The 26372-nt window shown below is 41.6% G+C and overlaps 2 protein-coding genes across 2 annotated transcripts; one reads left to right on the top strand and one right to left on the bottom strand.

The window, feature by feature from the left end:
* Window positions 1-1427: 1427 nt before the first annotated feature.
* On the top strand, window positions 1428-18888 carry LOC121345333 (granulocyte-macrophage colony-stimulating factor receptor subunit alpha-like). Its single transcript, XM_041422127.1, has 12 exons — window positions 1428-1590; window positions 6003-6100; window positions 6272-6408; window positions 7354-7474; window positions 8627-8756; window positions 8840-9015; window positions 9887-10026; window positions 11696-11728; window positions 12610-12739; window positions 13364-13457; window positions 14116-14197; window positions 16921-18888. The coding sequence occupies exons 2-12, from the start codon at window positions 6013-6015 to the stop codon at window positions 16981-16983; spliced, it is 1194 nt and encodes a 397-aa protein (XP_041278061.1). The 5' UTR covers window positions 1428-1590; window positions 6003-6012; the 3' UTR covers window positions 16984-18888.
* Window positions 18889-19581: 693 nt separating this feature from the next.
* Window positions 19582-23301, bottom strand: SLC25A6 (solute carrier family 25 member 6). Its single transcript, XM_041422128.1, has 4 exons — window positions 23116-23301; window positions 21453-21939; window positions 20634-20774; window positions 19582-20225 (listed from the first exon to the last, which is right to left on the bottom strand). Exons 1-4 carry the CDS (start codon window positions 23224-23226, stop codon window positions 20068-20070), a joined length of 897 nt encoding a protein of 298 aa, XP_041278062.1. The 5' UTR covers window positions 23227-23301; the 3' UTR covers window positions 19582-20067.
* Between the last annotated feature and the right edge of the window lie 3071 nt (window positions 23302-26372).

The raw sequence follows: 26372 nt of genomic DNA, 5'->3' as shown, positions 1-26372 counted from the left end.
GGCAGTGGTCACTGAGGTGGGTGGTGGCACCCATGCAGAGCACATTTGATGAATAAACAATTTCAGATCACACTGAACTGGGACTACACATGTACTGGACATGTGTCTTTTAGGCTACATAAAATAAGTAAATTAAGTCCTTTAGTGAGTAGAAGATTTGAAACACTCATGTCTTGCTCCCAAGGTACTGAAAAGCTGACAAAGACCAAGCCAATGTCAGTATGTGGTTATCTAGACAAAATTCTGCAGCTGAGCTCTGCCTCACACATGCTGTGACTAAACTGTTACTCATTTCACTTACCTAGTTTTTTCACTCAAGGATTTGAAAAGGAAAATAATGTTAACATGTCCTTTTAGTGGGAATCACTAGGTAAAGGTGGGCAAGATGAGCAATGAGAACTGAAAGGCAAAGAGGTTTAATATTTGAAGTCTCTAGTTTGCTGTTGGTGGATCTGGGCACATACACTAGGAAAACAAACAAACAATCAAACCTGCCCTACAATTTTGGTTCAATTATAGCCGGGTTAAGAACAGTTCTTCCTTTAGCAGACTGACTACTACGGATCTTCCCTCACTCCTTAGAAGGCTGGGGAATTCTTCACGTTCCTGCTATTGTGCCACTGTTGGGAGTGGAAGGCAGGGGTTAAATTAACTCCTGTTTGCTAAAAGCATCCAAGCAATAATAATAAAAAAACCATCCATTACTTGCAGATTATATAACTGCATGTCAGATGTCATGCAAAACAAATGGGGAAGTGACTAACAGTCAGAGCCACATCTGAAGTTGCTGAAAGTTAAAGCAAATAAATTGGATTATCCTCTCATGGCTGCAAAGATTTTTGCGAATGCAACATTATGTTATTCAGTAAATGCTTTGGAAATTTAATTTCTGCAGTCAGACACTTTTTCACCTAACATGATATTGCAGCCTAAGATGAACCAAACTAAACCAGCCCATAGTTGGCAGTGAGAAAGTTCAGAAATTTGAGTCTGGTATTTTCCTTGGTATTTCTTTGCCTGCAAATTTGCAATACAGAAATTTCTTGGCTGTTTGTATATACCTGCTAAGGACTGATCTGCCTAGAAAGAGAACCTGAGCATGTGCAGGCAGGCAGTCACTTTAAACATGGACTAGTCACACAACACTGCTGTTATTTCCAGAACATATTATTTATGAAAATCTGATTATTTACAGAGGTGGTATTTCTATGAGCATGTTGATATACAGTGACCCTCCTGAGTACTTATGTATTTTTGGGTAACGTGTTTGCATATTGTGACATTAATGCTTAGTTCATCTGACATAACAGGAAGGAAGAGTTATTTGCATGATCTCTTCACGTGAAGTTGTTAACATCTGCCAATCAGGAAACTTAAGGAAGCTCAAAAGCAGTAAGGGAAATGATAAAGTAAGCAGCTTTCTAACTTGCAGCATTTGTTACTTAATACTGTTATGCAGTAAAACAAAGCTAACTGGCAGAGCAAAACATTTTCAGATTTCTGCATGTGAATACTACTACACGTTAAAGCGTCCTTGTTGCTGCAAACCTAAACCAAACAAGGTAAAAGAGGAGAGTTTTCCAAGAGGAGGTACGTCTCTCTGTGTTGTGTGTTGATATTTTTGTGCCGCAGAAGATTTTTTGCAGGATACAAATATTTTCCAGGGATTAAGTACAGGTTCCAGGGTTAGGTACAGTCATATTTTCACATGTACAAAATATGGATTAGTGTCCTTTGAGTTTAAGGAATTCTAGAGAATATTTTGAGGATTCTTTTACCTGTTTGATTAAAAGTAGAAATGTGTAAATACAAAATTTTTAAAGATTTCTGCAAGATCCAAGGAAGACTATGAAATGTCTGTGATATCTATTGCACTATTTGACTTTTTTTGTCTGTGATATCTATTTTTCAATAACTGAAAGAAATGCTATTTTCTGTACCCTTTCTATGAATTAACCAGAAATATGTAGATTTCTATTTCTTGGGGGGAAAAGCAGATCACAAAATCATGGGAGGATTGAGGCTGGAAGGCACTTCTGGAAATTGTCCTATCCCAAGCCTTGCTTAGAGCAGGGGCAGCTACAGCAGGTTTCTCAGGGCTTTGTCCAGTCAGTATCTCCAACACTGGAGACTTCAAAGCTTTCCTGGAAAACCTGTTCAAGCAGTTGAAGTAGTAGTTTTACTGTGACTACCTCACAGTAAAAGGTGTTTTCTTGTGTTTAAATTGAGTTTCCATTGTTTCAGTTTTTGCCCATTGCTTCTTGTCCAGTCAGTTGTCACCACTGAGCAGAGCCTGGCTCTTTCTCATTCCCCACAGCTGCTGGGTCTTCATCTCTCCAGGATGAATAACCCCAGATTTCTCAGCCTCTTCTCATGTGTCAGAGCCCTTTTGCTGGATTCCCTCCAGCAGCACCCTATCTTTCTTCTTCTGGGGATCCCAGAACAAGACCTGGCACTTCAGGAACACCCCCCTTGACCTGCTGGCAGCACTCTGCCTCATGCAGCCCAGGGTGCTTTTGATCTTCTGTTCTGGAAAGGCTGGCCCGTGGTCAGCCTGTGCTCTTTGCTTTCCAGGTGGATCTCAGCCTCTGCTGGTTGTGCCTCCCCAAGCAGAGGACTCAGCACCTTCCTTTGCTGAATTCCAAAAGGTTCTTGTCATCCCATTTCTCCAGCTTCTCCAGGTCCCTCTGAAACAAAAATAGTTGCATGGCACCCACTCCTCCCAGTTTTGTATCAGCTACCGGAAGCAGAATACTGATCTAAAAACTGAAATAGTTGTATTTAGGCAGCAATTTGATAATAATATTTCATTGCTTGGTATGCATTGTAAGGTTTCTATTCCTATTTCAATGCTTCCAGGAAGGCTTAGCCAGGGTATGATATTCTCCATATCTCAGCAATGTATAAGTGTCAGTTTATCCTCATGTGACCCTATAAGAAAAATACAAAGTTTCATTTCTGGAAGTGTGTCAAGGGCAGGAGTAATTTTCCCGGAGACACTGAAGCAAATAAGTGACTGGTCTCAGGTGATACTTTCTGGTACCATCCTGCACTCGCAACCTAAGAGCAAAGACAATACACTAAAAGGGTAAGAATTGACAGTGCTTAAGTCAGTATTTAGTGCATGCTTTCTGTAGAAACCACTACAGGCTACCTGACAGTATTTTACTTCTGACACATTGATGAGGTGGATAGACTGGGCTTATAACAAACTGCCCTGGAGAGAGCTAGGGAGTGAGCTAAGAGTTGAGGTTTCTGGAAAACAGGTGCTTGAGTACCCCCTGGGGCTCTTCCTTGTGTAGCAGGATAGACACACACTTCTGAGGCTGGCCAGGGGAGAAAGAGGAAAGAAGAAAGGCAGAAAAAAAAATCCAGTTTGGGCATTTTCATCCCAATAAATTGTATTTTGATGAAATATGAGGAAATACTGCTTACAGCAGAATATGTATGGTTCTTCTGGTCTGATCCTCCAAATAACACCCACAACCATTTTGACACAAGTGTTCTTCCTGGCACCTTCAATACTGAGGTGACTTCAGACCAGAGGGACCACACCTCTCTGAAGAAGATGAGTCTGGGAGAGGGTAGAGGTCCTGAAGACAGAAAACTCCTAAAAATATGATGCTGGAGCCACTTGTTTGGCCACTGGACAGAAGGTCTGGATTGCTCAGCTGAATGGCTCAGGGCTCACCACAGCTCCTACATCCTCCCCTGCTGCCTGCGGGCAGAGAAAAAACAAAGAACCTGGGTCATTCAGCTGGGATGGTAATTTCTATGAGGAAAGGGAATGCTTACAGGCCCTGCTATTCCCACTGCATGTCCAATGAAATGTCCAGAGAGTGGAGACAATGATGCCAGCAAACACTTCTCTAAGCAGACAGGGCTGTGGATGATTCCTATGGCAGTGTCCCAGATGAGCATTTCCATGAAAAAGCATGAAGGGCTCTTGCAGCATGGGGCTGCAGTCATGTGTAGGAAACCTGAGGGAGATTTTGAGAGAACAGGAGTAATCAGAACAGAGTGAGGGAGATCTCAAGAAAAATGGAAAAAAAAAGAAAATAAAGGAAAGGTGAGCAGACAGTTGCCAAAGAATAGGAAAACAAATGCCTAGAAAAGGAACATGAGGAAAGGAAGGGGGAAGTGTTGAGTGACTGAACAGAAGAGACCAAAAACAAAGAAAACATGATTAAGAGGCTAACTAGAAGGACAACAGGTCTCAAGGTTCTCGTGTGCATTACTGGGGGGGTCCCTGAGACCATGGGAAAGTGGAAATAACTATTGAGACAATATCTCATAGAGAATTCAGTGGCCAGTCCTCCATACTGTTTGTACTTGAGATTCTTCAGTATCACTTCCCAGCAGCCTTGGCCACATCCTTACTGTAGTATGGTGATTTACAAATATGGATGCTGCAAGAGATAAGCAGGATGCAGTGAAGAGTCTGTCTCTGTTGCAACCCCAGGGTGGTGTCCTGGCCCAGCTTGAATCCTGGGGACCATGATGGAAATGTCACATCAAGCCAATTTCCAGGAAATGTGACATGCCTTCTGAAAATATTCAAGATTACAGAATGACTTACTCGGAACAGAAGGGTGGGTTTTTGCTCTCGCCACAAGTGGAGTCAGTTTGAAATCAGCATTCTGAGATGACCATAAAAATTAATACAGAAGGGCTGACTAGTAATAAAATATTACCACGTTTCTCTTTTTTCCTGAGTTTGTATGAATTTAATTCCGTTTTAGAATTATCTTTAGTATTATCTGTAATCAAGAAAATTGCTGCTATGAAGTTGCACTGCTAGACAATGCTAAAGCAGAAAAAAATTTAACCAGAGTTGCTTCATTGCTTCTTTATGTAGGGAAAAAAAAATGCTGGAAATAGAGAAATTTTTTCTAAAGAGTTTTCACCTCCTTGGAGAAAAAGAAAATTGTACATAAGATGAGAAATGTTTGACAAGACCTGTTGCCAGTGTTTGACTAGCTTTGCTCAGCCCTCCATACAACATGAATGAATGTGGAGTTGTCCTTTGCAGGTGCTCACACTTCCTTAGTAATTTAAATTGCCTACAGTGATCTGGAACTCATTTGACTCCTTGGTTTCTGACACTGAATCAAGAAAAATTTGAAGGAGACTCTTCTGTATGGATGCAAACCGCTAAGAACAGTGAGAGTTATGTAGTTTGAAAGTGGAGACACATTTGTGACAGCAAACAGGAAGAAATACTGTGGTGCCCTGACCTTGGCTGGCCACCAGCTGCCTACCAAGCTGCTCTCTCACTCCCCCTCTTCCTTATTCTCTACTTCCCCTCAGCAGACAATATTCAGCCACTCCCTGAGACAGGGGGCTGCAGTACACATAGCAGCTGCTTTGGAAGTGTCAAACGTCTGGACAAGAAATGCCTCATCCTTCCATCACCCTGGTTTTATTGCTGAATATGCTGCCGTATGATATGGGCTACCTCTATCAGTTGGGGTTAGCTGTCCTGGCCGTGTTCCCTCCCAGCCTCTGGCTCATGCCCGTCCCACTGGCCTCTGCAGAGTTGGTGGGATGGGGCTGGAGAGACAGCCCTGACGCTGTGCCAGCACTGCTCAGCAGCGGCCAAAACACTGGTGGGTTATCAACACCATTCTAGCTGCTAGTACAAAGCATTGTGGTGTTCACAGGATCAGAAAGCAAGAAAGCCTGACTCTCTGATGGTACAGTTAGGATAGATATGTGGGAAAAAGTAATTCTAGTCATGGTCCTGCACTGAATACAGTGTGTGTGTTTATCATCATAAGAGTCTGTGGCTTCTTTATCTCAAGCTACGTTGTTTTAGGCAGTATCATGGCTATTCAGTTCAAAGAAGAGGTGCCTGAAGCATATCCTCTGATTGGCTTTTCTAAAGAATATTTTTTAAAAATTAAGTTTTGCAAAACCAAAATACTCTTCAACATTATTTTCCTTTAATTTTAAAAAATATTTTCCTTTTTCTTACTGAAGGTTTAATTATCTCTTTCCAGAGAAGGAAATATGTTTGATACTCTTGGACTCATTTGTATGATTTTGTGGTATATGATGCTATTTCATCCCTTGCATGCTGATATCCAGTGTATGGAGTGTAAGTATGTTTTTGCAAATATAATCTGAGAAACAAGGTTTAACTCTTCATTTATCAGAGATGCTTGCACTGAAACTGGCAATTGCTGTCTTAAACCTGACAGATACTATCCTCTGTATTCAACAAAAGCAATAGCATATCCTTACTGAACTTATGCTGCTACATTTTCAGCAGATGCACAGGAATCACCTATTACAAATGTGAATGTGGACTGGAGAAAAATTGAACTGTCCTGGGAGACCAGCAGGAATTTCTCTGAGTACAAATGTATCATCATGGACAGAGACATGGAATATATGGACACAGAGGTAAACTTGCTATTCATTGAGATAAACAATTGTACCTTTTATCAGCTTCACTTACCTTGAAAAAAATGAATGTCGCAGATAACATCTGACATGTGGCTTTTTGCAGCCCACAGCTTGATCTCTTAGGGGCTGTGGAAAATCATCAGCAATGCCAGGGTGCATTTACTGTGAGATGAGCACCCAATGCTTACTAAAGAATTGAAATTCTGACACCAAAGTAGAAAGAAAGTGATAGCCTGAACTGCAGCTATGTTGAGTCATGAGTAGGGATGTAGCTGCTAAAAAAAGGGGGGCTGTGAGATTAAGTGAGACTTTAAAGAGACATAGCAAGAGACCCCCCACAAATAAAAACGCCAGAAACACTGCCATGGATTATGGTTATCTCAAGTTCTTCACTTGTTTCCCAGTAAACCATGTCTGTAGCACAGGCTATGCTATAAACCCACATTATCCAAAGAGGAAAATAGGAAGCTCGACAAATAGAGATGGCTTGTTTAGCCTAGCAAAACAGGTGCCCTAGAAATACACAGTACAAAATAGATCACATCTTTATTGACATTTATGTGTATAACACCATAGACACTTTTTACCCCCTGGGCAGATCAGCTGAGGACTTTTGCTTAATCCTTTGGTTAAACTCCTTTGTGGCTCCCTTATGTATTTGCCATCTTCTCTTGTGCCGTTGGGCTACTATTAGTCTCCTAAAATAGTGGCACATTAGTCTAGCATCCAACTCCTGAGTTGCAAAGCTTTTTATGTAGTTATGTTTTTGATTCCTCAGTTCCATTTTGTATCACCCTTGAGTGCTAAAGGAGAGAGATATTTTTTGAACCAAAAACATACATATACATGGAATTGCATTCCTGAGTTGCACTTCCATAGCCAGCCTCATCTAAAATCAGAAGAGCAAAAGCAGAGAAATAAAATATCAGGTTCTCTTTTCAGGTGGATAGTCCACTATGCAGCTTTCCAGTGGAGCTACACATGCCTATGCACAAAGGGGTAACCTTTATCATTGAAGTGCCAAACACAAACATCTCAAAACAATGCAGCTTTCTTCCTGGAGGTAAAGTATTTGATCTGGCTGAGGTTTTATGCATTTGTAATCTTTTAAAGGTAAACATTGCCCTAGAAAACTGTTACTTACACAATAGGTAACTGCTATATTTTCTATTAAAAGCTTTTTATTTTCAGATCTGTTAAAATTATTTGCTCTGTAATAAATGTCTCCATCATTCTGCAAGAGATGTATTACAACAACTGTATTCATAATTGGATTATTTTCCTTTATACTAAGTCTCAAAAATACTAATAATTTACAGTAGTTTAAAGGTGGATACAAATAACTCTTCTGGCTGTCACAAATTAAGATGTTAGTACTTATTTATTGAATGCTTTTCTACTGGGCCGTTGGGGAGTTTGTTGATACCCATTTTTCCCTTCCTTCTCAGCTCAGAGTTCTCCATTAAAATTCCCCAGCCACCAGGGGTGCAGCAGCTGTGTGTAACTGGGGTATTTCAGATATGACAGAGGCGATGGATTAGCAGATTTCTTATGTCTGAGCAGAGAAATGCACGGTGCTCTTCTCCTCCTGTAGACTTGCCAGCAGAAACATTCATGGTGACCCTCAAAATATAAACCAGAATACACAAAACTTTGTTGCATCTCCCCTGCTGGCATTACCTTCCAGGTGTGAAGCTTCCCCAGGGGATTCCCCTGTTCTTCCACAAGGTTGCTCTGTTTATTGGGCACCGGAGAGGGCTGGAGTCAGTAGCAGAGGAAACCTCCATGCATTCACTGAATTTAGGACATAGCACAGTAAGAAGCAGAAAAATGGTTGAAGAAGAGAGGAAGAGGCTGAGCATGCCTGCACAGCCCAACCATGAGGGACCTTGCAAAGAAACGAGGTTCCCATTTCAATGTGATCCAGAAAAGCAAAAGAACTAGTCGCTGTCACCCACATGAAGGTAGAAAGATCTAAGGAGGAGCCTGCTTGATTGGAGAGCAGGAAAAAGTCCAACCTTAAAAATAAAGTCTCTGCTTTTTTAATCCTCTGTGTAAACCTGTCAGGAGTGGTTTCTTGGGCATTAATCGGAAAAGGAGAAATACTTATCTTTGTAGCAGCATGGACGGTATTAAAAGGCAATGTGCCTTCCTTTACTTGTGGAATGCTTCACTGACATGATTTTCCTCATCATGGATATTCCTGTGTTTGCAGGCATGAAGGGGTCAGCCATTGAAAACTTCTCCTGTGTGCTTTATAACATCTTCCTCATGAACTGCACTTGGCAGGCAGGAAGGGATGCTCCAGCAGACACACAGTATTTTCTCTACTGGCAGAAATCAAGGTAAACTTGAGACAGGGAAGTCTGAATTCTCATTCAACACATCACAGTGCCCATGTTTAACTGAAATATTTTGCTGTATGCAGAGAGGACAATCAGATGGAATGTGAGCTTTACATTAAAGATGAAAATTACAGAAATGTGGGATGTATCTTCCAAAACGTGAGCATAGGGATTGAAAAAGCTTACTTCCTGGTGAATGGGTCTAGCAAAGACTCTCTGATCCAGTTCTATGATGAGTACATTGACCTGTATGAAATTGGTAAGTAATTTAATATTTTATTTTATTAATGTTTTATTAAATAAGGAAGTGGGGATTTTTTTCTCTGAAAAGCATATTAAAAAAACCAAAGTCTGTAGCTGTTGCAGCACCCTGCACTGCAGGGCATTCTTTGCTTCCAACAGCTGGCAGAATACAGCTCCAAAACTTGACCAAAACAAGCAGAGGCAGAGGCAGCCTGAAAAAAACTGCTAAGACAAGAGGTGTGGATATAGTCATGGATTCCAAGTAATGAAACACAATGGTTAGATTTTTCAAGGCCACCTTTCTTAAGGGCCTATTTTACCATGCCTTAATTTCACACCTGAGAGCCACAAGAGCTACATGTCCTAAAACCAGAGTTTGGGCTCAGTTTCCAAATTAGTACTGTGTTAGTTAAGTATGTGGGTACCTCTGTGAGTTAGGTGTTTAAGCCCCAAGAGAAATCAGGTCTCACTGAGTCAGCTATATTATAGGCACTCCAATGCAGATGTCTCGAATGCATCATGAATAATACTACATATACAAAAACTTCCTTCCTTTTTCCTATGGAAACTAGCACTGTCAATGTGAGGTTGGAAAACAGATGTAGAAGAAAATGGCACTCTGCTGATTTCACTGCTGAATTACACAAAATCTTTCATACCTTTTCTTTACATGAACTTCATTTACTTCAGATGTCCAAAAACTTCAGTGATATATTCTCAAGTTTTGGTTAGGTATTTTATTGCTCTTTGCCAGATAACTTCAGTTAGCACCAGCAGCACACAGTTGTACATCAGCTGCCTCACCTTCACATGCATTTTGCTGTGAAGGCATGAATTGTAGCTGTTTACTGACTATGCCTATATTAATTATTCCATTTTTTCCCCAGAAATACTCACTGCTCCATTAAATGTCACTGCCCATTGTACCAGAGATCCAACAGGCTGCATAATTACATGGCATCCACCCCTTACAAGTCATGTTGAAAATACAAAGTGTTTTCAGTATGAAATTAGCATACAAAATAAGGTAAAAACAATTTCTTGGTTTGTGTTTGGCACAGTACCTATGCTCATGAAAATCTATAATATGTACATTTCTGATTTCTTTATTTGTTAATTTTTCTCTCATAAGCTGTAGTGTCCTCCTGTAACAGTTTTTGTGGTTTCATATCCCACCTGTCATGAACTTCTGCAGCTCAGAGGCTCACCATGGTAGCAATTGCTCAGCCACAAGACCATTACAGGAAAGATCAGCTAAGGGTTAAACATAAATATACAACTGCAATAAAGCAACACATCATTAAATGTTGTTTATTAAAAATGAGACCAGTGCCTTGCAAGCTGATTGGAATATCTGGATTGTGTATCTTTCATGCATTAATAGTATCTACCTTAGTATCTATTGGTACAAGGAACAATTGCAGCAATGTAGCTTTCCAGCTGGTTGGTATAATTTGACAATAATATCTAGTGCGAAATGCTTACAAAGTTCTACATAAAGATATAGATCACAATATAGCAGTATTGTGAAAACATTTATTTGAAAAAAATACACGTTAAGTCTTGTTTCCTGCACCACAGTCAGAATGGGTGGGGTTCAGTGTAGATTTCTACATTTGGGTAGGAAATTCATCTCCTAGACTGACACTACCTTAATGTAGTGTCTGCACAGGAGCACAAATATCTCCTAAGGGTCAGTGCACATCAGGGCTCCCTGCTGTGGAGCAGTAGGTGCCTCACAGCCCTTGAGGTGCTGAAGGTACCAGCAGTACTGACATGGAGAGGGCAGCTAGAACCTTTCAGGAGGGGCCAACGAAGGTAAGAGAGCTAAAGCAGCACTACACATCTGTTCAAGCAACTCTTTTACACCCTGCTCATTCCCAGCACAGGCTGATGACTTCCATCATGTCCTAAGCTGAAAGCACTCAGCTGACAATGAGTGTTGGGGACATAGTCTGCTTTATAGTAAAAAACACACTGTGGGTGCATTTTCTGTAATGAGACATTCCTTCCAGTTATACCTTTCTGACTTTTCCATAATGCTGGCTATCCTGATATTACATGTGATAGATGTTTCCAGGACCTCAGCTTTTCAATCCTTTCTGAGATCATTGCTAAAAGTCACTGCTGTTGAATTTGTTCACTCATTTTTGAACCTATCCTTTTCTTCATAATTTTCAGGTTCTTTGATCCAGGTCAGTGTTTGATTCCAGTCAATTAAATTTTGATTTTATAGGCTGTGTAAGCAGCTCTTCACAGAAAGCCCCTGAGCATGGATAAGTCTAACAGAGACTTTGACTGGAAGGAGGGTAAATTTGCTATTCACATCAATTTTCACAAACTATTGTGAGATTGCATCTTCCAGATCTGCTGTGTTTGTAGGATGATGTGATTGCTTGTGTAATATGGATATGGATGAGAATGCATAGTATGCATAAAAATACCCTTAGTGGCAAATGCAGCTTCTCACATCTACTGATAAATAATGTTTCCTTCCTTCTCTAAAAGAAAATGTAGGAAGACAAAACTCTGAATAAAGTGCTGTTATTCTGGGACATTACTGGATAATACTATCCAATTGATTTTTCAGTTTAAAATAACATATGATCTTCAAAAGCAGGAAAATGAGAACAATATAGAGAAATATTTGATTGATAAGAAAATAATAAAAATTAAGATTTGTCTTTGTTTTGCAGGATGAGCCCAAAGAAGAGAAAAAGCTTCCTCGTGTAAGTATTCTTGTCAAAATTTGTCACATACAATTTGTGCTTTTGCCTACTTAAGCATATAAATACCATCACAGAAAATACACTTGCTTATAGAACTACAGGTTTTGTATCAATGCACCAATGAGAATTCAGAAAAATATGTTCCTGTGATATCTTTAAATGTAAACTTGATATACCCCTTTTGGATGGCATAGGCAAAATTTTCCATGCATTTCACAAAACTTCATACATTCCATCTATTGCACAAATAGATTTTGTTCCTGACAGAGGAAAAATCTGAAACACTCTTTCTCATTGGAATAATACCACTGTTAGCTCAGGACAGCTAGGCAAAGGGAGTACAGCAATCTTCAAAACCTGGGGAATTTAATAAATACTGTCAGTCTTCCCTTGACAAATGAGTGGTCTTGTAAGCCTTGGAAGGGCTTGACAGATTCCAGACTTTGTATAAAGTATCATGATGCCAACTATTACATATCTGTTATCGTATTATCTCAAGAACACTAAATCAATGACAGACACCATCCATACCTGTTTAATCCCCATGAAGGTTGCAAGGTGAGTATACAGGGTACTTCTCCAATTTCTGCTTTGTGTCTTTCAGATTTTTTTAGGGCCCATTAAAAAATAAAAAAAAAAAAAAAAAAAAAAAAAAAAAAAAAAAAAGTGTCCATAAAGCATAATAAAAGAAATCAAAGAAAAAATAAACTTAAAAATATTTTTGCCTTCAAAAACCAGTTTTGCTGCAAGATAGTACATACCTAAAAAAACCCAAACATACAAATAATTTTTTTTAGCAACTGTACCAGAAAATTTACTCACAAACTTTGTTAATAGTTACCTATGAGGTGAAAAGCAGAGCTTGATCACTTTCCTTTTAGGTAAGGAATGACAGATATGAATTCCAAAATTACAATGAGAAAAAAAGATACACTCTGAAAATCAGAGCACGTGGAAAAAACTGTCTTGTAAGCTCAAACTGGGGGGAATGGAGTGAACCCATTGAGTTTGGTAAGACCATGATTTTTTTTTTTTTTCAGTATTACCTTGTTTGCTTCCCTTTCTTCCTCACAGTCACAGAAATGAATAAAACCCTAATTTTTACCCAATTACAGAAGAACCGGGGGGATTATATTAATGTGGAGGAGTAGCTCCAATACTCTGGCAGCAGAGCCTTTGATTAGCTGGGATTGTGAAGGCAGCAGTTACTCAGAGCCAGGGCTACAGAAACAGTCTGAGACAGACCCACCCTTGTCTTTGGTCGGCTGTGATGAGGCTGCTTCTCTGTTCTCTTAAGTTTTTACATGGATATCATCCCCTTCCTCCTCCATCTTTCTTTTCACACTTTACACTAATTTTGCTCTATTAATTGTTCTGTAAGTCTGTTTATTCTTCTCTTTTTCCAGAATTTTTTTAAAAAAATTCTCCAAATCTTGCTTCTCTAAATTTTAAATATTTGAAAATGTTTAAAATGTATCAAGTCGATCTGCATTTTTGGACAAAATTCTATAATGACGTCAAGCTGAAGTCCTTTAGAACATTCAAGAAATGTAATGAAATTCACATTCATTGCATCATACAGTCACAAAGGCAGCTTTTTACCATTCTAAAATATTTCTCTCTCGGCTGTTTCAGGTCAAGGGAAAGATTACTTTATTTTTGTTATTTTATTTCTGATTGCACTTGGAACAATCTCAATTACGCTTCTACTGTATTGTCTTTTCAAAAGGTAAGTCAACCTCTTTTCTGTAGACACTACTGACAGAGTATTATCCATATGAAACACATTCCTCCAACCTCCCACTTTCCTACCTGCAAATTAAAATAATCTGATTATCAATGTCAAGAATATTACCACCAGGATTGCTGTGGAGGGCCCTTTGGCATGCAAAATCACTAAGTGGAAAAGGGGGAAAGGATGTTGAAGTTATTAACTGATAGATTCTACCAGCTTCTACAAAAGCTTTTTTGTTCTTACTTTTAAGCATTTAACATCCAGGTAGCTTTGAAGCTATTGGCTGCATACAGTACCAGATAAGAGGGAATCCAAATTAACATATTGTTGTTTTGAGAAAACTTCTCACTCAGTGGTGAAAGTTATGTCATGTGATTTATTCAAAGTAATTTACTAATCACTTATTTACTGTGATTCTAGTCACAAAATAAATTTTAATAACCCAAAGTTAAGTGTAATAAGTGTGCTAAGTGTAATAATACTTACCCACCAGTTACCCCACTGAAAATATTTTATTTCTCATTTAATTTGTAGAGCAATAGATATTCAATCTTGAAAGTAAAAAATGTCCTTAAGTTACAGCACAAAATGTTTGTGTAAGTTATATTAGCAGCATTTTCAAATTCTCTGCAATCCCATTTTCTACCCAAAGGTACTGCAGTTTCAAGAACCTATTTCCTCCCATACCACAGCCAAGAGACAAATTCAATGCATTAACTGATGAAGATATCCAGGTATGATTTCTTTTCAATTCAGTCAAATTTGTTAACTACAAACCACAACAGGCCAAAGACTAGAAGAACTGACTTATAAAAATAAGTGTTAACATTTGGTCCAAAACTAATTTCTATCACACAAGCTATTCTGCTTTGAAACCTGAAATGCTCTATGCCAGTACTAAAACAAAAGATTGTCCTGGAGGTATTCGTAGACATATTTTAAGACCAGAATTTACACTTTTACTGAGTTTAAATTTACTTTAATTTCTGTGTGTACCAGCTTTGCAAGGTTGCTGTTCATACTTTAAAAAGAACCAAAGTGAGGATGTATTCCATTAACATTTTCAGACATCAATGGTCATAATATAAGGTGGATATATATTTCACAAGCCTGACCCATACCCATATAAAAATCCTGCCACACTTAGTGCAAATCAACAGGGCTGGAAAGACTTAACAGTGAAACTAACCTTCCTCTTGCATCAACACAGGATTTGCAATTTCAGTGTTTTGTTGAAATTGTATTTGACCAGTATCCTGTAGCAGCCCTGTGCAGCCTATTCTGTGTGTTTATTTAGCCTAGCTTTTAAAAAGCCTTTTTAATAGCTTGGTTTAACACACTTAAAATCCATTACTTTTTACCCTTATTCCTTTCCTGTTTACAGTATCTTACACACCTGCACACTGTCAACAGCAAGTAACTCTTCTGTCTGTCTGCACACATCACGACAACCAGGCTTCAAACCATTCATGCTTCCCAAATCCATCCATTTGAGCAGTGGTTTGTATGGTGACTGCACAGTGAAGGGACGCTTTCCCTCAGCTGGCTAAAGCAAAGACATACTTGAAATCAGTAAGTCAGGTTAGTCATTAATTGCCTAAAATTCAGTGGGCAACACCACACGTTCAATGAGGATTCCTAAAGTGACACATAAATTTTCCTTCAATCATTTACAAAGAATCCCCAAATCTCTGAATACTAAAACTCTCTAGTTTTCATAACTATATACCAGCTTGCTGTCCTGACTGTGTTTGGTCCTACCACCTTTGGCTTTCACAGAAAGCAGGTAGGAGTGTGACTTAGGTAGGTTTCCTCATACACCTTAAGTCATAAATACATGGTTTCTCACTTCCTACCAGGCTGCCAGAGCTAAGGCTACTGAGTAGCAGCAGTATACAGCCCATCATATTAAATAATAATAGCTAGGAAAGTAACAAGCAGTTTTTAGAAAATTGCATACTGATTGCTTGCTTCTCCTGAACTTGAGTGGCTTCCAAATTCCTGTGCATATACAGTACCAAACACACTCAAACCACTCCACTACAACCCAGAGGCCTTTGTGGATGAGGTCCCAACTGTGGCACAGGAACTTCTGTGCAGGGAGCAATGCAGCAGCAGCAGTTTGCCAGAGTTAAATGAAGCCCTCATGTTACCTCACGCCTACCAACCACAGCTGTGAAGATAATTCATATGATTTTGACATGCTTAAACAGTTTGATCTGCTCTTAAAACCTAATTTTATTTTACCTCTTCTCTCCAAACTCACTACCTTTAACACTGATTGAATGTTGTAATTCTTCAGTTATTAAAATAACACAGTACAAAAAGTACATTTTCAAAAGCTCTCCACTGAATACCAAACACTCTCCCTGACATTTCATGCTAATGGATTTTTGAGCTGTTTTGAAACCTGCAATATCCTTTGCTAATCACACCTTTTTAAAGCTTGCATTTTCTCATTTTCCCTCTGTTTACTCAACAACCTTTCACATTTTCTAATTCTTTTCTCTGATTACATAATGCTTTTCCTGAGATCGCTGGAAAAGCTCATGATCAAAAAAACCTTACTTTCTGCACTGCATCCTTAAAACACTCACGTTAAAGAACTGCCAATTTTATTTGCTTTAAGATCCTACCAACCAAATCATTCAGTGCGTCAGACAAATTGCACTCCTCTAATCCATTTTATTTTACTCATCTTACTACAGACCAATGATTTTCTAGTCATTCTCCCCATATGCTTTCCTCACCATTACCGAGTTTTGTTGCCTCTTGCCTGGAGTTAAATATATTCCAAGGAACTTTTGTAAGACACTCTTTGCGCATTTTCCTTGGAGAACAGTAAAGTAGCCCAAAACACCATGACCACAAAGCCCTGCAGTGCTTTACTCATTCTTCAGCTTTCCTAGAAGTCTCTAGAACACCATGGTTTAATGTTCCGCAGCATACCCTCAGTATGACAGTAAGCTTGTTTTTTAACCTGTTTTCCCCACCAGTATTAGCTCTTTTTTTTTTTTTCAATTATTTATCTTCCCTCGAAACTTTAAACTCCAAGTGCTCTGAGGACTACAATCTTACTTAGCAGCAGGCACTCTCCAAGAACTCCAGGTTAGCCAATGTAAAAATGTTTGATAGCAACCAAAATATTTTATCTACATGCCTAGCCAATGCCTACATATGGAAAATCCAGCCAATAGTAACTGAATAAATTCCTTCTGTTGTCTCAGCTAAGGCTGTCCAGCATCTAAACCAGCTTCTATTCTTCCTCCTGCTAACAGTTAGTACTGCTCAGTCATACTAATACATTCATTAAATGTCCTTAAACTGTTTTCTCCTGCCTTGCAATCATTTATTACCTATTAAAAGACTAAGATGCCTTTGGTACTGCTGAAACTAATGTTCAGAATGGTATGAACTTGTAGCTTACTGCATGATACAGCATTTTCTTTCCCTTTAGACAGAGTATGTAAATCTACCAACAAAAAGTCATGCTGAGAAAATAACTACAATTGAAGAATGATCCAACATTCCAAAAACACACCTGACTCCCCAACACGAAAATTATGGATCTGCTGACAAGTACTTCAAACCAGCCTATAAAAGGACACAATCACCTACAGAACTGTTTGTCCCCATAAAACCCACTTAAATGGAGATGAAAAAAAGGGAGAAAAATCACTGAAATTTGTTCTTTTCCCCTTGTTCAAACCCACAACGCCTGGCAATTAAGCTTTTCTGCAAGTATCTACTCTGAAGAAGTGCCTAAACCTTGCTGAGAGGTTCTTCACAACGTCAGACAAGCCCTCTTAACCAGAATAAAACTGTTATTTCCTGTCATCATTGCCATGAAGCTTCTTCCATTATGATTTCCTGTAGGCTGACAGCCTTGCTGCATAATGCCACAGCAATTTTACTGTAATTTTTATATGCCCAGTTATTTTCTAAAGCACAAACCAGATATTTAGAATGTGTTTAAATTTGGTCTTTGATCTTCCAACCAGTATCACCAAGCTATCCCAATATGTACAATTAACTTTATGCAAGACAAGAACAGAAAATATAATTATTAATACTGGTCTCAGTCAGCCATTTCATGAGCTCAGTATTGCAATTGTAAAGAGACCTCTGCAACACGATGATCCTGTGCAGTTTTAGTATGCGCTTAAGTAACACAAATAGCATTGAAAGCCTTCAAAAAAATCCAATAATTGTGAGAAATGAAATAAAATCTAGTATTTAATAGCTAGATATTAAATGCAAAAATTCCTCACAACTGTATTTGTTTCTCCCTTCAAAGGGTGCAAATGCTATTTCCAATGCTTTTAAAAAATAATATAGGCTTTAGATGCCAGTATTTTCTTTTACAAATGCTAGTTTCCTGTTCATACTTCTCAAAATGAATGAAATTCAGTGTTTCAATAAGACAGAGAACAAATGTTTTTTTTTAAAAGTCTCATTTATTGTTTGCCTCTTACATCCCTAAACTGCATCACACATTGGAAATTGCTGCTGCATGACTAAGGGAAGCCATATATTAAAAAAAAAACAAACCTGAACACCACAAATTAGTTCATATTGAATGTACAGCACAGGGAAATTGCAGTTCGACTTAAACTCTTTGTCCTGGTTTAGGGTAAATTTGGGAGGATTTGCTTCTTTTCCTATTTCTTTTGGTTAAACCTTGTTCTGAAGGGGAGATTGGGTGTAAAAGCCCTGTCCCTGTCAGGGGCTGCTGAAGTAACATTTGGTTTTTCCCACAAAGATTAAGCTCTCTCACAGGGAGGTATCCCACCATTATCTCTACCCTTGCAAGGCACTGATACAGAAAGAAACCTGATTAATATGTTTATGTAGAAAGAATGGCTTCCCCTGCTCCCCAGCACACTGACTGGCAGGGTTAACACCAAATGACCTGCCTGCACGACAGGGAGCTGCTACTGCCGCACAGGATGTAAGAACCACTTGCAGCAGGTACATGAAGTTTGCCAGCAGCCTGTGTACAAAGTAGCTGTGTGATGTCCTTACATTCACAGAAAGATGTTGAAAGCAGTGCTTGTGCAACAGTGAAAGGAAAAAGGTAAAGTACACTCAAGAGGAAGGTAATAACCAGCCAAAGCCAAGCAGGTAATTTAAATACTTCATCTGGAATAGCAATCTCAGAAGGCACACAGAAGAACTCAAGACAGCTCAGTCAGCCTTCAATGAGTCATACAATGACATAATTTTCCTTTCTCAAGATATAGGGAGAGCTCTTAAAACATGAAGATTAACACCTTGTTTTCCTCTACTGGTCCCTCCATGTCTTTGCAGGTTACAAAGTACAAAAGATTATATACATATGAAGAACGGCACATTATCTCAAATATTATTACATTATCTCAAAGAGCAGTTATGAGAAATGACTCAATCTGGTCTTCTGACCATCCCTAAACATTAATCAGTTAATACTGAAGGCTGACATACTTTGATCTATTGTTTTACAGCTACAAAGAAGCACACATTCCCTCCCCCACAACCCTTCAACTTCACCCATTAGACTGCAATTCATTTCAGATTAAATTCAACCTTCCAGAGCTACTGCCCACTGCTACAGATAAGGCCAAACAGTATCCTAAATGGCACCATCAACATTTCCAACCAGCAGCAACAATACAATACATAGGACACTCAGAAGTTGAAGGCATTTACTGGGTTCCTGGGTTTTTGCATGAATGCCATGATGCTTTCCATACCGATTTGACAAAAAATTATTTATTTTAGGCTGTTTTACCAAGGGCAAGAGCATGACTTTTTAACAGTCCTTGGTACTTTGGGTTTTCCTAGCACTACAGCTGAACCCCACCCCATAATTTTAAATCATGACAGAAGTTATAAATCAATCTCTAAGAATCATGCAAAAAGCCACTTGCAGCAGCCCATCATACACTATCAGGCACAAAGAACGGGAGTGGTTTCTATTAGTACAACCCATGCTTCCCCACCCCTCCTCCTAAAGATGTCACATTTATTTTTTTAAAAAGCTTATTTGTGTAAAGGTATCAGAGGACCCATTACCTGAAACAAGTTTTCAAATACAAGAGGCTTTTCCAAAGCTTTTATGTAATAATTTCAACACAGACCGAGTAAGTATGTTTATTGTTTTACAGCAGAATGCCCCAATTTAAGAACAAAGTTGCTAGATGTTCAGCTGTGCAAAATGGTACATAGTGCTTCAGTACAAGTGGAAAAAAACATGATTTGTTAGCAAATGCTTTCAAATACAATTTTATGGTCCTATAAGATAGGACTTGAAACTGAAGACTGATCCACAGGCAAATGTTTTTTTTCCTGCCTCAATTGGACCTAACAACTTTGGACCCAGAACCAATGCCACTCATTCCTTACTGCTGTAAAGAAAAACTCACACTGAATTGCCAGATTCAGTGTTTTCATGCATGTTACAGAGAAGTGGATCAGTCCTCTATGTCAGTTTCTAGCCCCATCTAGAAGTATCATCTGGCTCCGATAAATAAGACTCACAGGAATTTCTTGAAGGTCAATGGTCCATAATGGTGGTTATTCTACATGATCTGCTCAACTTGATTTCCAATTCTATTTAGGCTGTTTAAATTACTTTCTTGAATTCATCGTACAGCACAAGCACAAAAGCACCCCCCATGCCTCTGAGAACATTAGACCATGCACCCTTGAAGAAGGCCTTTCCTCCTTCATCCCTTGCAATCTTCCGCCAGCAGTCAATTGTTCCAGAGTACATGATATCAGCTGCAAGAAAAGAGCAAACAGTTATTCTTAATTCCCGTTTCATTTCAAATGATTTTAACAACTGCCCTGTTTCACCTAACTGCTTTGTGATGTCCCAAACCACAATTTCAAAATCTAACACAATACTTACTAAAAATATTATGCCTCCTTTTTAATCTTTGTTTAATCTAACAATGCAAACAAGCAGTCCATTTTTTCCATGTCACGTTCCATAAGGAAAAGTTCTCAGTACACATCCTGACAATCTCAGGTTGAGCCTTACTGCATTTCCTCATTTGAGTACAATATAATAAACCAGATTTATGGAACAATGAACTGTAATTCTGAGGATGGCTATTAGTAAAAAAGAACTCCATCTTGTTAATGCTGTTTCAACAGCACGAACAGCTCTGTGGATTTACGGCCTACCTCCTTTGCGTCCTGACTGCATCATCATCCTACGCCGCACTGTGTCGAAAGGATAGGAGACCACGCCAGCCACAGCAGTCACTGTCTGGGCGATCATCCAGCTGATAACAATGTGAGTGTTTCTGGGATCTGGGAGCATGCCTGCAGTAAAACAAAAATGGCAATTAGCTTTTTACCTTGCACACCCTCCTCTGGCTCACTGACTGCATGACAGCTATTCTACTACAGGAACTAGTATGAAACACTGTAGACCCATACTCTAAACAAAATTGCAGCATAACATTTCACAAACTTTACACATACTGAAGACATATTTAGACGATTTTCTTCTCAGTAATCACAGTGAATTACAATTTAAGCATTCTTTTTAGCCTGGCATGAAAAGACTTCACTATGCTTTTAGTAAAGAAACATCACTAAATTTAAGTCACTGTCCCTGGGGATAACACTACATTACAAACTAGCATCAACGGCTTATTTCCCCTGACGTCAAACTCAAAAATTACTTTGCAAAATCACTGCTCAATCCCATTCTGCTTAACACACTTGGACTGGCCCAGTGTAACTTCAGTATGCACCGAACAGAAAAGAAATTTTTCTAATTGTGTCTGGTCACCAACATACTCTCCTGGCATTAAGAGCAACTGCTTGAAGTACAAAACCAGTACTTGCAGGCAAGGCTGCTGCCATTAACACGTTTCTCCTTGTATACAGCACTGTCACAGACGTAGCACTGACATCCCCCTTCACCTTCACATATCCAGAACCAGACAATACAATTCTAAAACTAGGTTTTTCAGATCCCCTCTGATATATTACCTTTTGCTGTATCATAGATCCCAAAGTAGGCAGCTCTATAGATGATGATGCCTTGGACAGAGACATTGAACCCTTGGTACAGGCCACGCACACCATCAGACTTGGTGATTTTCACTAGACAGTCCCCGAGACCAGAGAATTCTCTGTCTGCGCCAGCTTTTCCAACATCAGCAGCCAAACGGGTTCTTGCAAAATCCAAGGGGTAGACAAAGCAGAGGGAAGTGGCTCCAGCTGCACCACCAGATGCCAGGTTACCAGCAAAATACCTCCAGAACTGAGTGTGCTTGTCTACACCTCCCAAAAACACCTGCTTATACTTATCCTTGAAGGCAAAATTAAGCGCTTGAGTTGGGAAGTATCTGATGACATTTGCCAAGTTTCCTCGCCAGAAAGACAGCACTCCTTGTTCTTTTGGAATACGCACAACACAATCGATGATGCCCTTGTACTGCTTATCAGCAGCGATCTGTTTACTCGCATGTTGCACCTGCAAATAAAAATACAAATATTGATCACTTGCCTTGACAGGTCTATGCTGCAGCTAGGCTTAAACCTGCTTCTACTACAAAAGAAAGTTGTTAATTCTGAGTGGCCATTGTTGGTATCATAAAGAAAAAGAGTTAAAATTGCCTCCAAGCTTTTTCAGAAATCAGGACATGGCAAAACAAGAACAGAAAACTGTGAGCAATTCCTCTACAACTTCCTGAAGGGAGACTGTAGCAAGATGGGGGCCAGCCTCTTCTCCCAGGCAATTAGTAACAGGACAAGAGAACACAACGTCAAGCTGTGCCAAGGAACATTTAGAGGGAACTAGGGGAGGAATTTCTTCGGACAAAAAGTGGTTAGACTTTGGAATGGACTGCTTAGGACTGGTGAAGCAACCATCCCTAGAGGTGTTAAAGACTAGACATGGCACTTAGTGCCACAGTCTACTTTAAATTAGACTACGTGGCATTAGGTTGGACTTTATGATCTCTCTGAGGTCTTTACCCAACTGATTCTGGGAGGTACAAGGGCAAGTATAAAACAAATACACCACGACAAATACATCGGGCATACATAAAGGTGAGAGCCATTACTGACAAAGACAGGCCTGCGGTGGGAATCGCCTGAGAGAGCCGCGTCAGGCCGACAGAGCAGCCAGCCAAAGGGGCAGGGCCTGGGGGCGAGGGCGGCTCCGCAGCCCCGCGGCCGGGGCCGGGCCGCAGCGAAGGTCACTCGAGTCACCTTGGGGCGCCGCCGGGTCACGCCGGGCCGCGCGCGCCGGCCGCGCCCCGACTCCGCCCCGCCCGCGGCCCAATCGCGGCCCGGGCGCGCATCACGTGAAGGCCGCAAAGATGGCGGCGGAGAGCGGCCGCCCTCCCCTCCCTGCCGTGCCCTCGGCGCCGGGAGCGGGGGCGGCAGGAAGTGACACCAGCGGCGGCCGCCCCGCTCGGCCCGGCCCTCCCTCCCCTCCCCGCCCCGCATGGCGGAACCGGCTTCGGCTTCCCCGCCGCCGTTCACGTGACCTTCCCGCCAGCCGCCGCCGCCTCGCTCGCGCCCTTTGTCCCGTGCTGGCCGCGGCTCCCGCCCCCGCCCGTCCCTCTGTCCTCGCCCGGCCTCGCGCCCGCGGGAGCAGAGACGGGCGCCGCCCGCGCTACCCGTTGTCGCCCGCACCGCTGACCTGGAGCAAGAGCTTGACCCGCTCGATGGGCGCCACCGCAGTCTTGCTGATGGCGGCGGCGACGCCGCCCGCCAGAAAGTCCTTGAGGAAGGAGATGGCCTGGTCCGCCATGTTCGCGCCGCGCCGGAGCCGCCGGGAGGGAAACGCTGCTGCCGCTCAAGCCGAAAGGGCGGGAGCGCCCCCGCGCATGGGCTTAATGCCGGGCCGCGCCGGCCACGCCCCCCTGCCCCATTGGTCAGCTCGCAGTGGGGGCGGGGCTTGGGAGGAATGGGCCCCGCCCCCGCCCCTCCCCTCGCCCTCCGCCCCGCTGCGGCGCCAGTGTCGCAGCGCCGCGTCACCCGGGCCGGCCCGGCCCCGCCACCGCCACCGCCCCGGGCCGGCCCCCGCGGGGCAGCTGTGGGTGCGCCCGCTGCTCACACCATTGTCCCCACTTCGGTCGCCTTCCCAAGCGCTCTCCGCGATCGCTGCCTGACACAGCCAGTAGCGCCCGCAGCAGCCTGCACAGCCCGGCGGGTGCCCGTACCGCCCGGCACGCAGGCTCTGTAGAGGGATCTGGACGGGCTGGATCGGTGGGCGCTACTTGTATGAGGTTCCACAAGACCAAATGCCAAATGCACTTGGGTGACTACAGCCCCGTGCAGCGCTACAGACTGGTGTCAGACTGGCTGGAAAACCGCCCCGCGTAAAAGGGACGGGGGTGCTGGTGACAGCGTCGGAAAATGAGCCAGCGTGCGCCCAGGTGGCCTGGAAAGTCAATGGTATCCTGGATAAGAGGACCAGGGCAGTAATCCTGCCCCTGCACTCGGCACTGGTGACGCCACTCCTCGAGTACTGTGCCCAGTTCTGGGCCCTTTAATCCAGGAAAGACATTGAGGGGTTGGAGTGGATCCAGATAAGGGGAATGAAGCTGGTGAAGGCTCTGAAGTACAAGTCCTGTGGAAGTGACTGAGGGAGCTGGAGCTGGTCAGCCTGGAGAAAAGGAGGCTCAGGGGTGTCCTTATTGCTCTCTAGAACCACCCAAAAGGAGGCTGTAGCCAGGTGAGAGTTGGCCTCTTCTCCCAGGCAACCAGCAACAGGAGAAGAGGAAACAACCTTAAGCTGTGCCAGGGGAGGGTTAGGTTGAACGTTAGGAGGAATTTTTTCACAGAAGGGGGGGTGAGACATTGGAATGGACTGTCCAGGGAAGTGGGGTAGTCAAAGTCCCTTGGTGTCTCTAAGGAAAGAGTAGATGTGGCACTTGGTGCCACGATCTGCTGACCTGGTTTTGGGTCAGTTTTGTACTGATGATCTGAGATTTCTTATCCTACATAACTGATTCTGTGATTCTGATTCTGTGAAGCTGAGTGTGAGCTGCTGGAGCACTGGCTTTGGGGTTTGGGTCTGTGGGCCCAGGCAGTAGTCAATGAGCAGCACAAGCAAGTGAACTGGGAGACTCTTTCTGCAGCAACTGCTGGAAGCCAGTCTAGGAGGGAGGCACAGCTTTCTGCAGGGGGTCCCCGTGGGGCAGCAGCAGCTGTGGAGGTGGAGGGGTGCAGATTTCAGGCACTGTCCAGGCACTGTCAGTTTTTCTCCACACTCACCACCCTCTGGGTAATGCTGATCCATGGCATATCCTTGTTCTCAAGTTCTGTTCCCACCTCCTCCTTAGCACTCCTTAGCCAGTGCCAAGGGTCACATCATGGGGCTTTTCTGTATGTCACTGAACTGATCCAAAACAATGGAATACCAAAGGTCTTAGCTGCAGTTTCCTGTGGGACAATAGGACAGGGTGGTTCCAGCTTCTTGTATGGGCACTGAAGTTAGATGCTGTGAAAACCTCCTCTGCAGGCTGTCAGAGCAAGCAATCATGGCAGGGACTCAGGCCCTACCAAGACAGGCCTGGTTTCCACCAGTAACTTTGTTAATTTTACTGTATGCTGAAATTGATATTTTGGACCTTTCAAACTTCTGTCTGAAAATATACCTATTCTTTCTAAAATGTGTTGAAATTGTTCTAGCTGGAGGACATTAGTTCACATCACCTGCTTTCACTTTTATGGGTGTTTCCAACCAAAGTAAATAAGGCCAAACCTTTCTTTTAAAGAGATGACTGGTGAACCACAAAGTTGCAGCAGCTGAGGTGCCAGTAACCACTGCCTATACGTGTATGTACTTTGCAGGATTTCAAAATGAGAGCATGTCTCTCCAGAGGGCATGTTGTGAGAAGAAAAGGTGCCAGGAATAGTCTTTGTCTCTGTTCTCACACAAGACATGTCATATACTTTCTTTTTGCACACCAGAAGATCAAAAGTAAACTGTGTGCTCTTCTGAAGCACAATAGATTGACTGAAGTGACTCCTGTGCTCACAGAGGGTTATGCACAGAGGGTGTTAGAAGACCATATTCTGAACATAATTTATGCAATGCTGTGGTACATTCATTCAGGGAGGCACACACAGTGTGGTAATTTTTCCTTTTAAAAAAGCTCATAACTGAATGTTAATACGCTCTTAGCACAATACCTTGTCTGCAAGACAGATTTTGTTCACCATAAACTTTTATATTGATTTAAAAAGAACTTCATATTCTAAGACTCTCGAGTATTATCAGTGTGAAAAATGAAGGTAAAAGGCACATAACTTGTAATGGGGAACTTGTTCAGTCTGTAGTTGTCATGTTCTGTTCAGCTTCGGAGCTCACCTGCATATGACTGGGGGAATCCTTTTTATACATCACCATGCTTTTTCTTCTGTTTCTTCACCTTTTTTTTCCTCATTATCTCATATTCTGCTATCTACTTTTATAACAGCTCACAAATTAAGTAGGGCTAAAAAAGCTGTAGGATGATGTTCTTGAAACAAACTCAGTGCCCTCACATTTAATATCAAATTACAATCACAGAGGAAACTTGTGCTTTTATATAACTGCCTTTTTTTTGGAAGCCTCTCTCAAAGCAGAGCAGTCTGTCTTGACTCTCTCAGGAAGCTGCTGCTCCAGTTCTTGTTTCCAACCTTACACCATTGCAGTAGCAGTTTCCAGACTTGATTAGAAGGTGTTTATTTACAGTAGAGGGTGTGACATAAAATGATATTAAAATGGATGGCGATGGAGCATTAAAATGATACCAGCATTAACCTCCTGGAACAGGGGAAAAGCAATGTGTGCTGGTCTAAAAACTCTACTAATTGCACCAACTATGAAGAAAGTGACTTTTCAGCAGTGAAGGGCTGATGACACCATTTGTGTCCCACACGTGTTTTGCAGCCACACAATATCCT

Source organism: Onychostruthus taczanowskii, unplaced genomic scaffold, assembly GCF_017590055.1.
Source record: "Onychostruthus taczanowskii isolate IOZ18803 unplaced genomic scaffold, ASM1759005v1 scaffold71, whole genome shotgun sequence".
NCBI lineage: Eukaryota > Metazoa > Chordata > Aves > Passeriformes > Passeridae > Onychostruthus > Onychostruthus taczanowskii.
This window is presented reverse-complemented; position numbering and strand designations above follow the sequence as displayed.

What these genes read in the sequence shown, in the direction of transcription:
- LOC121345333 (XM_041422127.1), top strand. Translation starts at nt 6,013, where the DNA reads ATGTTTGATACTCTTGGACTCATTTGTATGATTTTGTGGTATATGATG. An exon ending in TGGAATATATGGACACAGAG is followed by an intron (nt 6,409 to 7,353) that starts GTAAACTTGCTA and finishes TTCTCTTTTCAG; the next exon opens with GTGGATAGTCCACTATGCAG. An exon ending in CTCTACTGGCAGAAATCAAG is followed by an intron (nt 8,757 to 8,839) that starts GTAAACTTGAGA and finishes TGCTGTATGCAG; the next exon opens with AGAGGACAATCAGATGGAAT.
- SLC25A6 (XM_041422128.1), bottom strand. Translation starts at nt 23,226, where the DNA reads ATGGCGGACCAGGCCATCTCCTTCCTCAAGGACTTTCTGGCGGGCGGC. An exon ending in GGGTCAAGCTCTTGCTCCAG is followed by an intron (nt 21,940 to 23,115) that starts GTCAGCGGTGCG and finishes TTTTATTTGCAG; the next exon opens with GTGCAACATGCGAGTAAACA. An exon ending in GCAGTCAGGACGCAAAGGAG is followed by an intron (nt 20,226 to 20,633) that starts GTAGGCCGTAAA and finishes CTTTTCTTGCAG; the next exon opens with CTGATATCATGTACTCTGGA.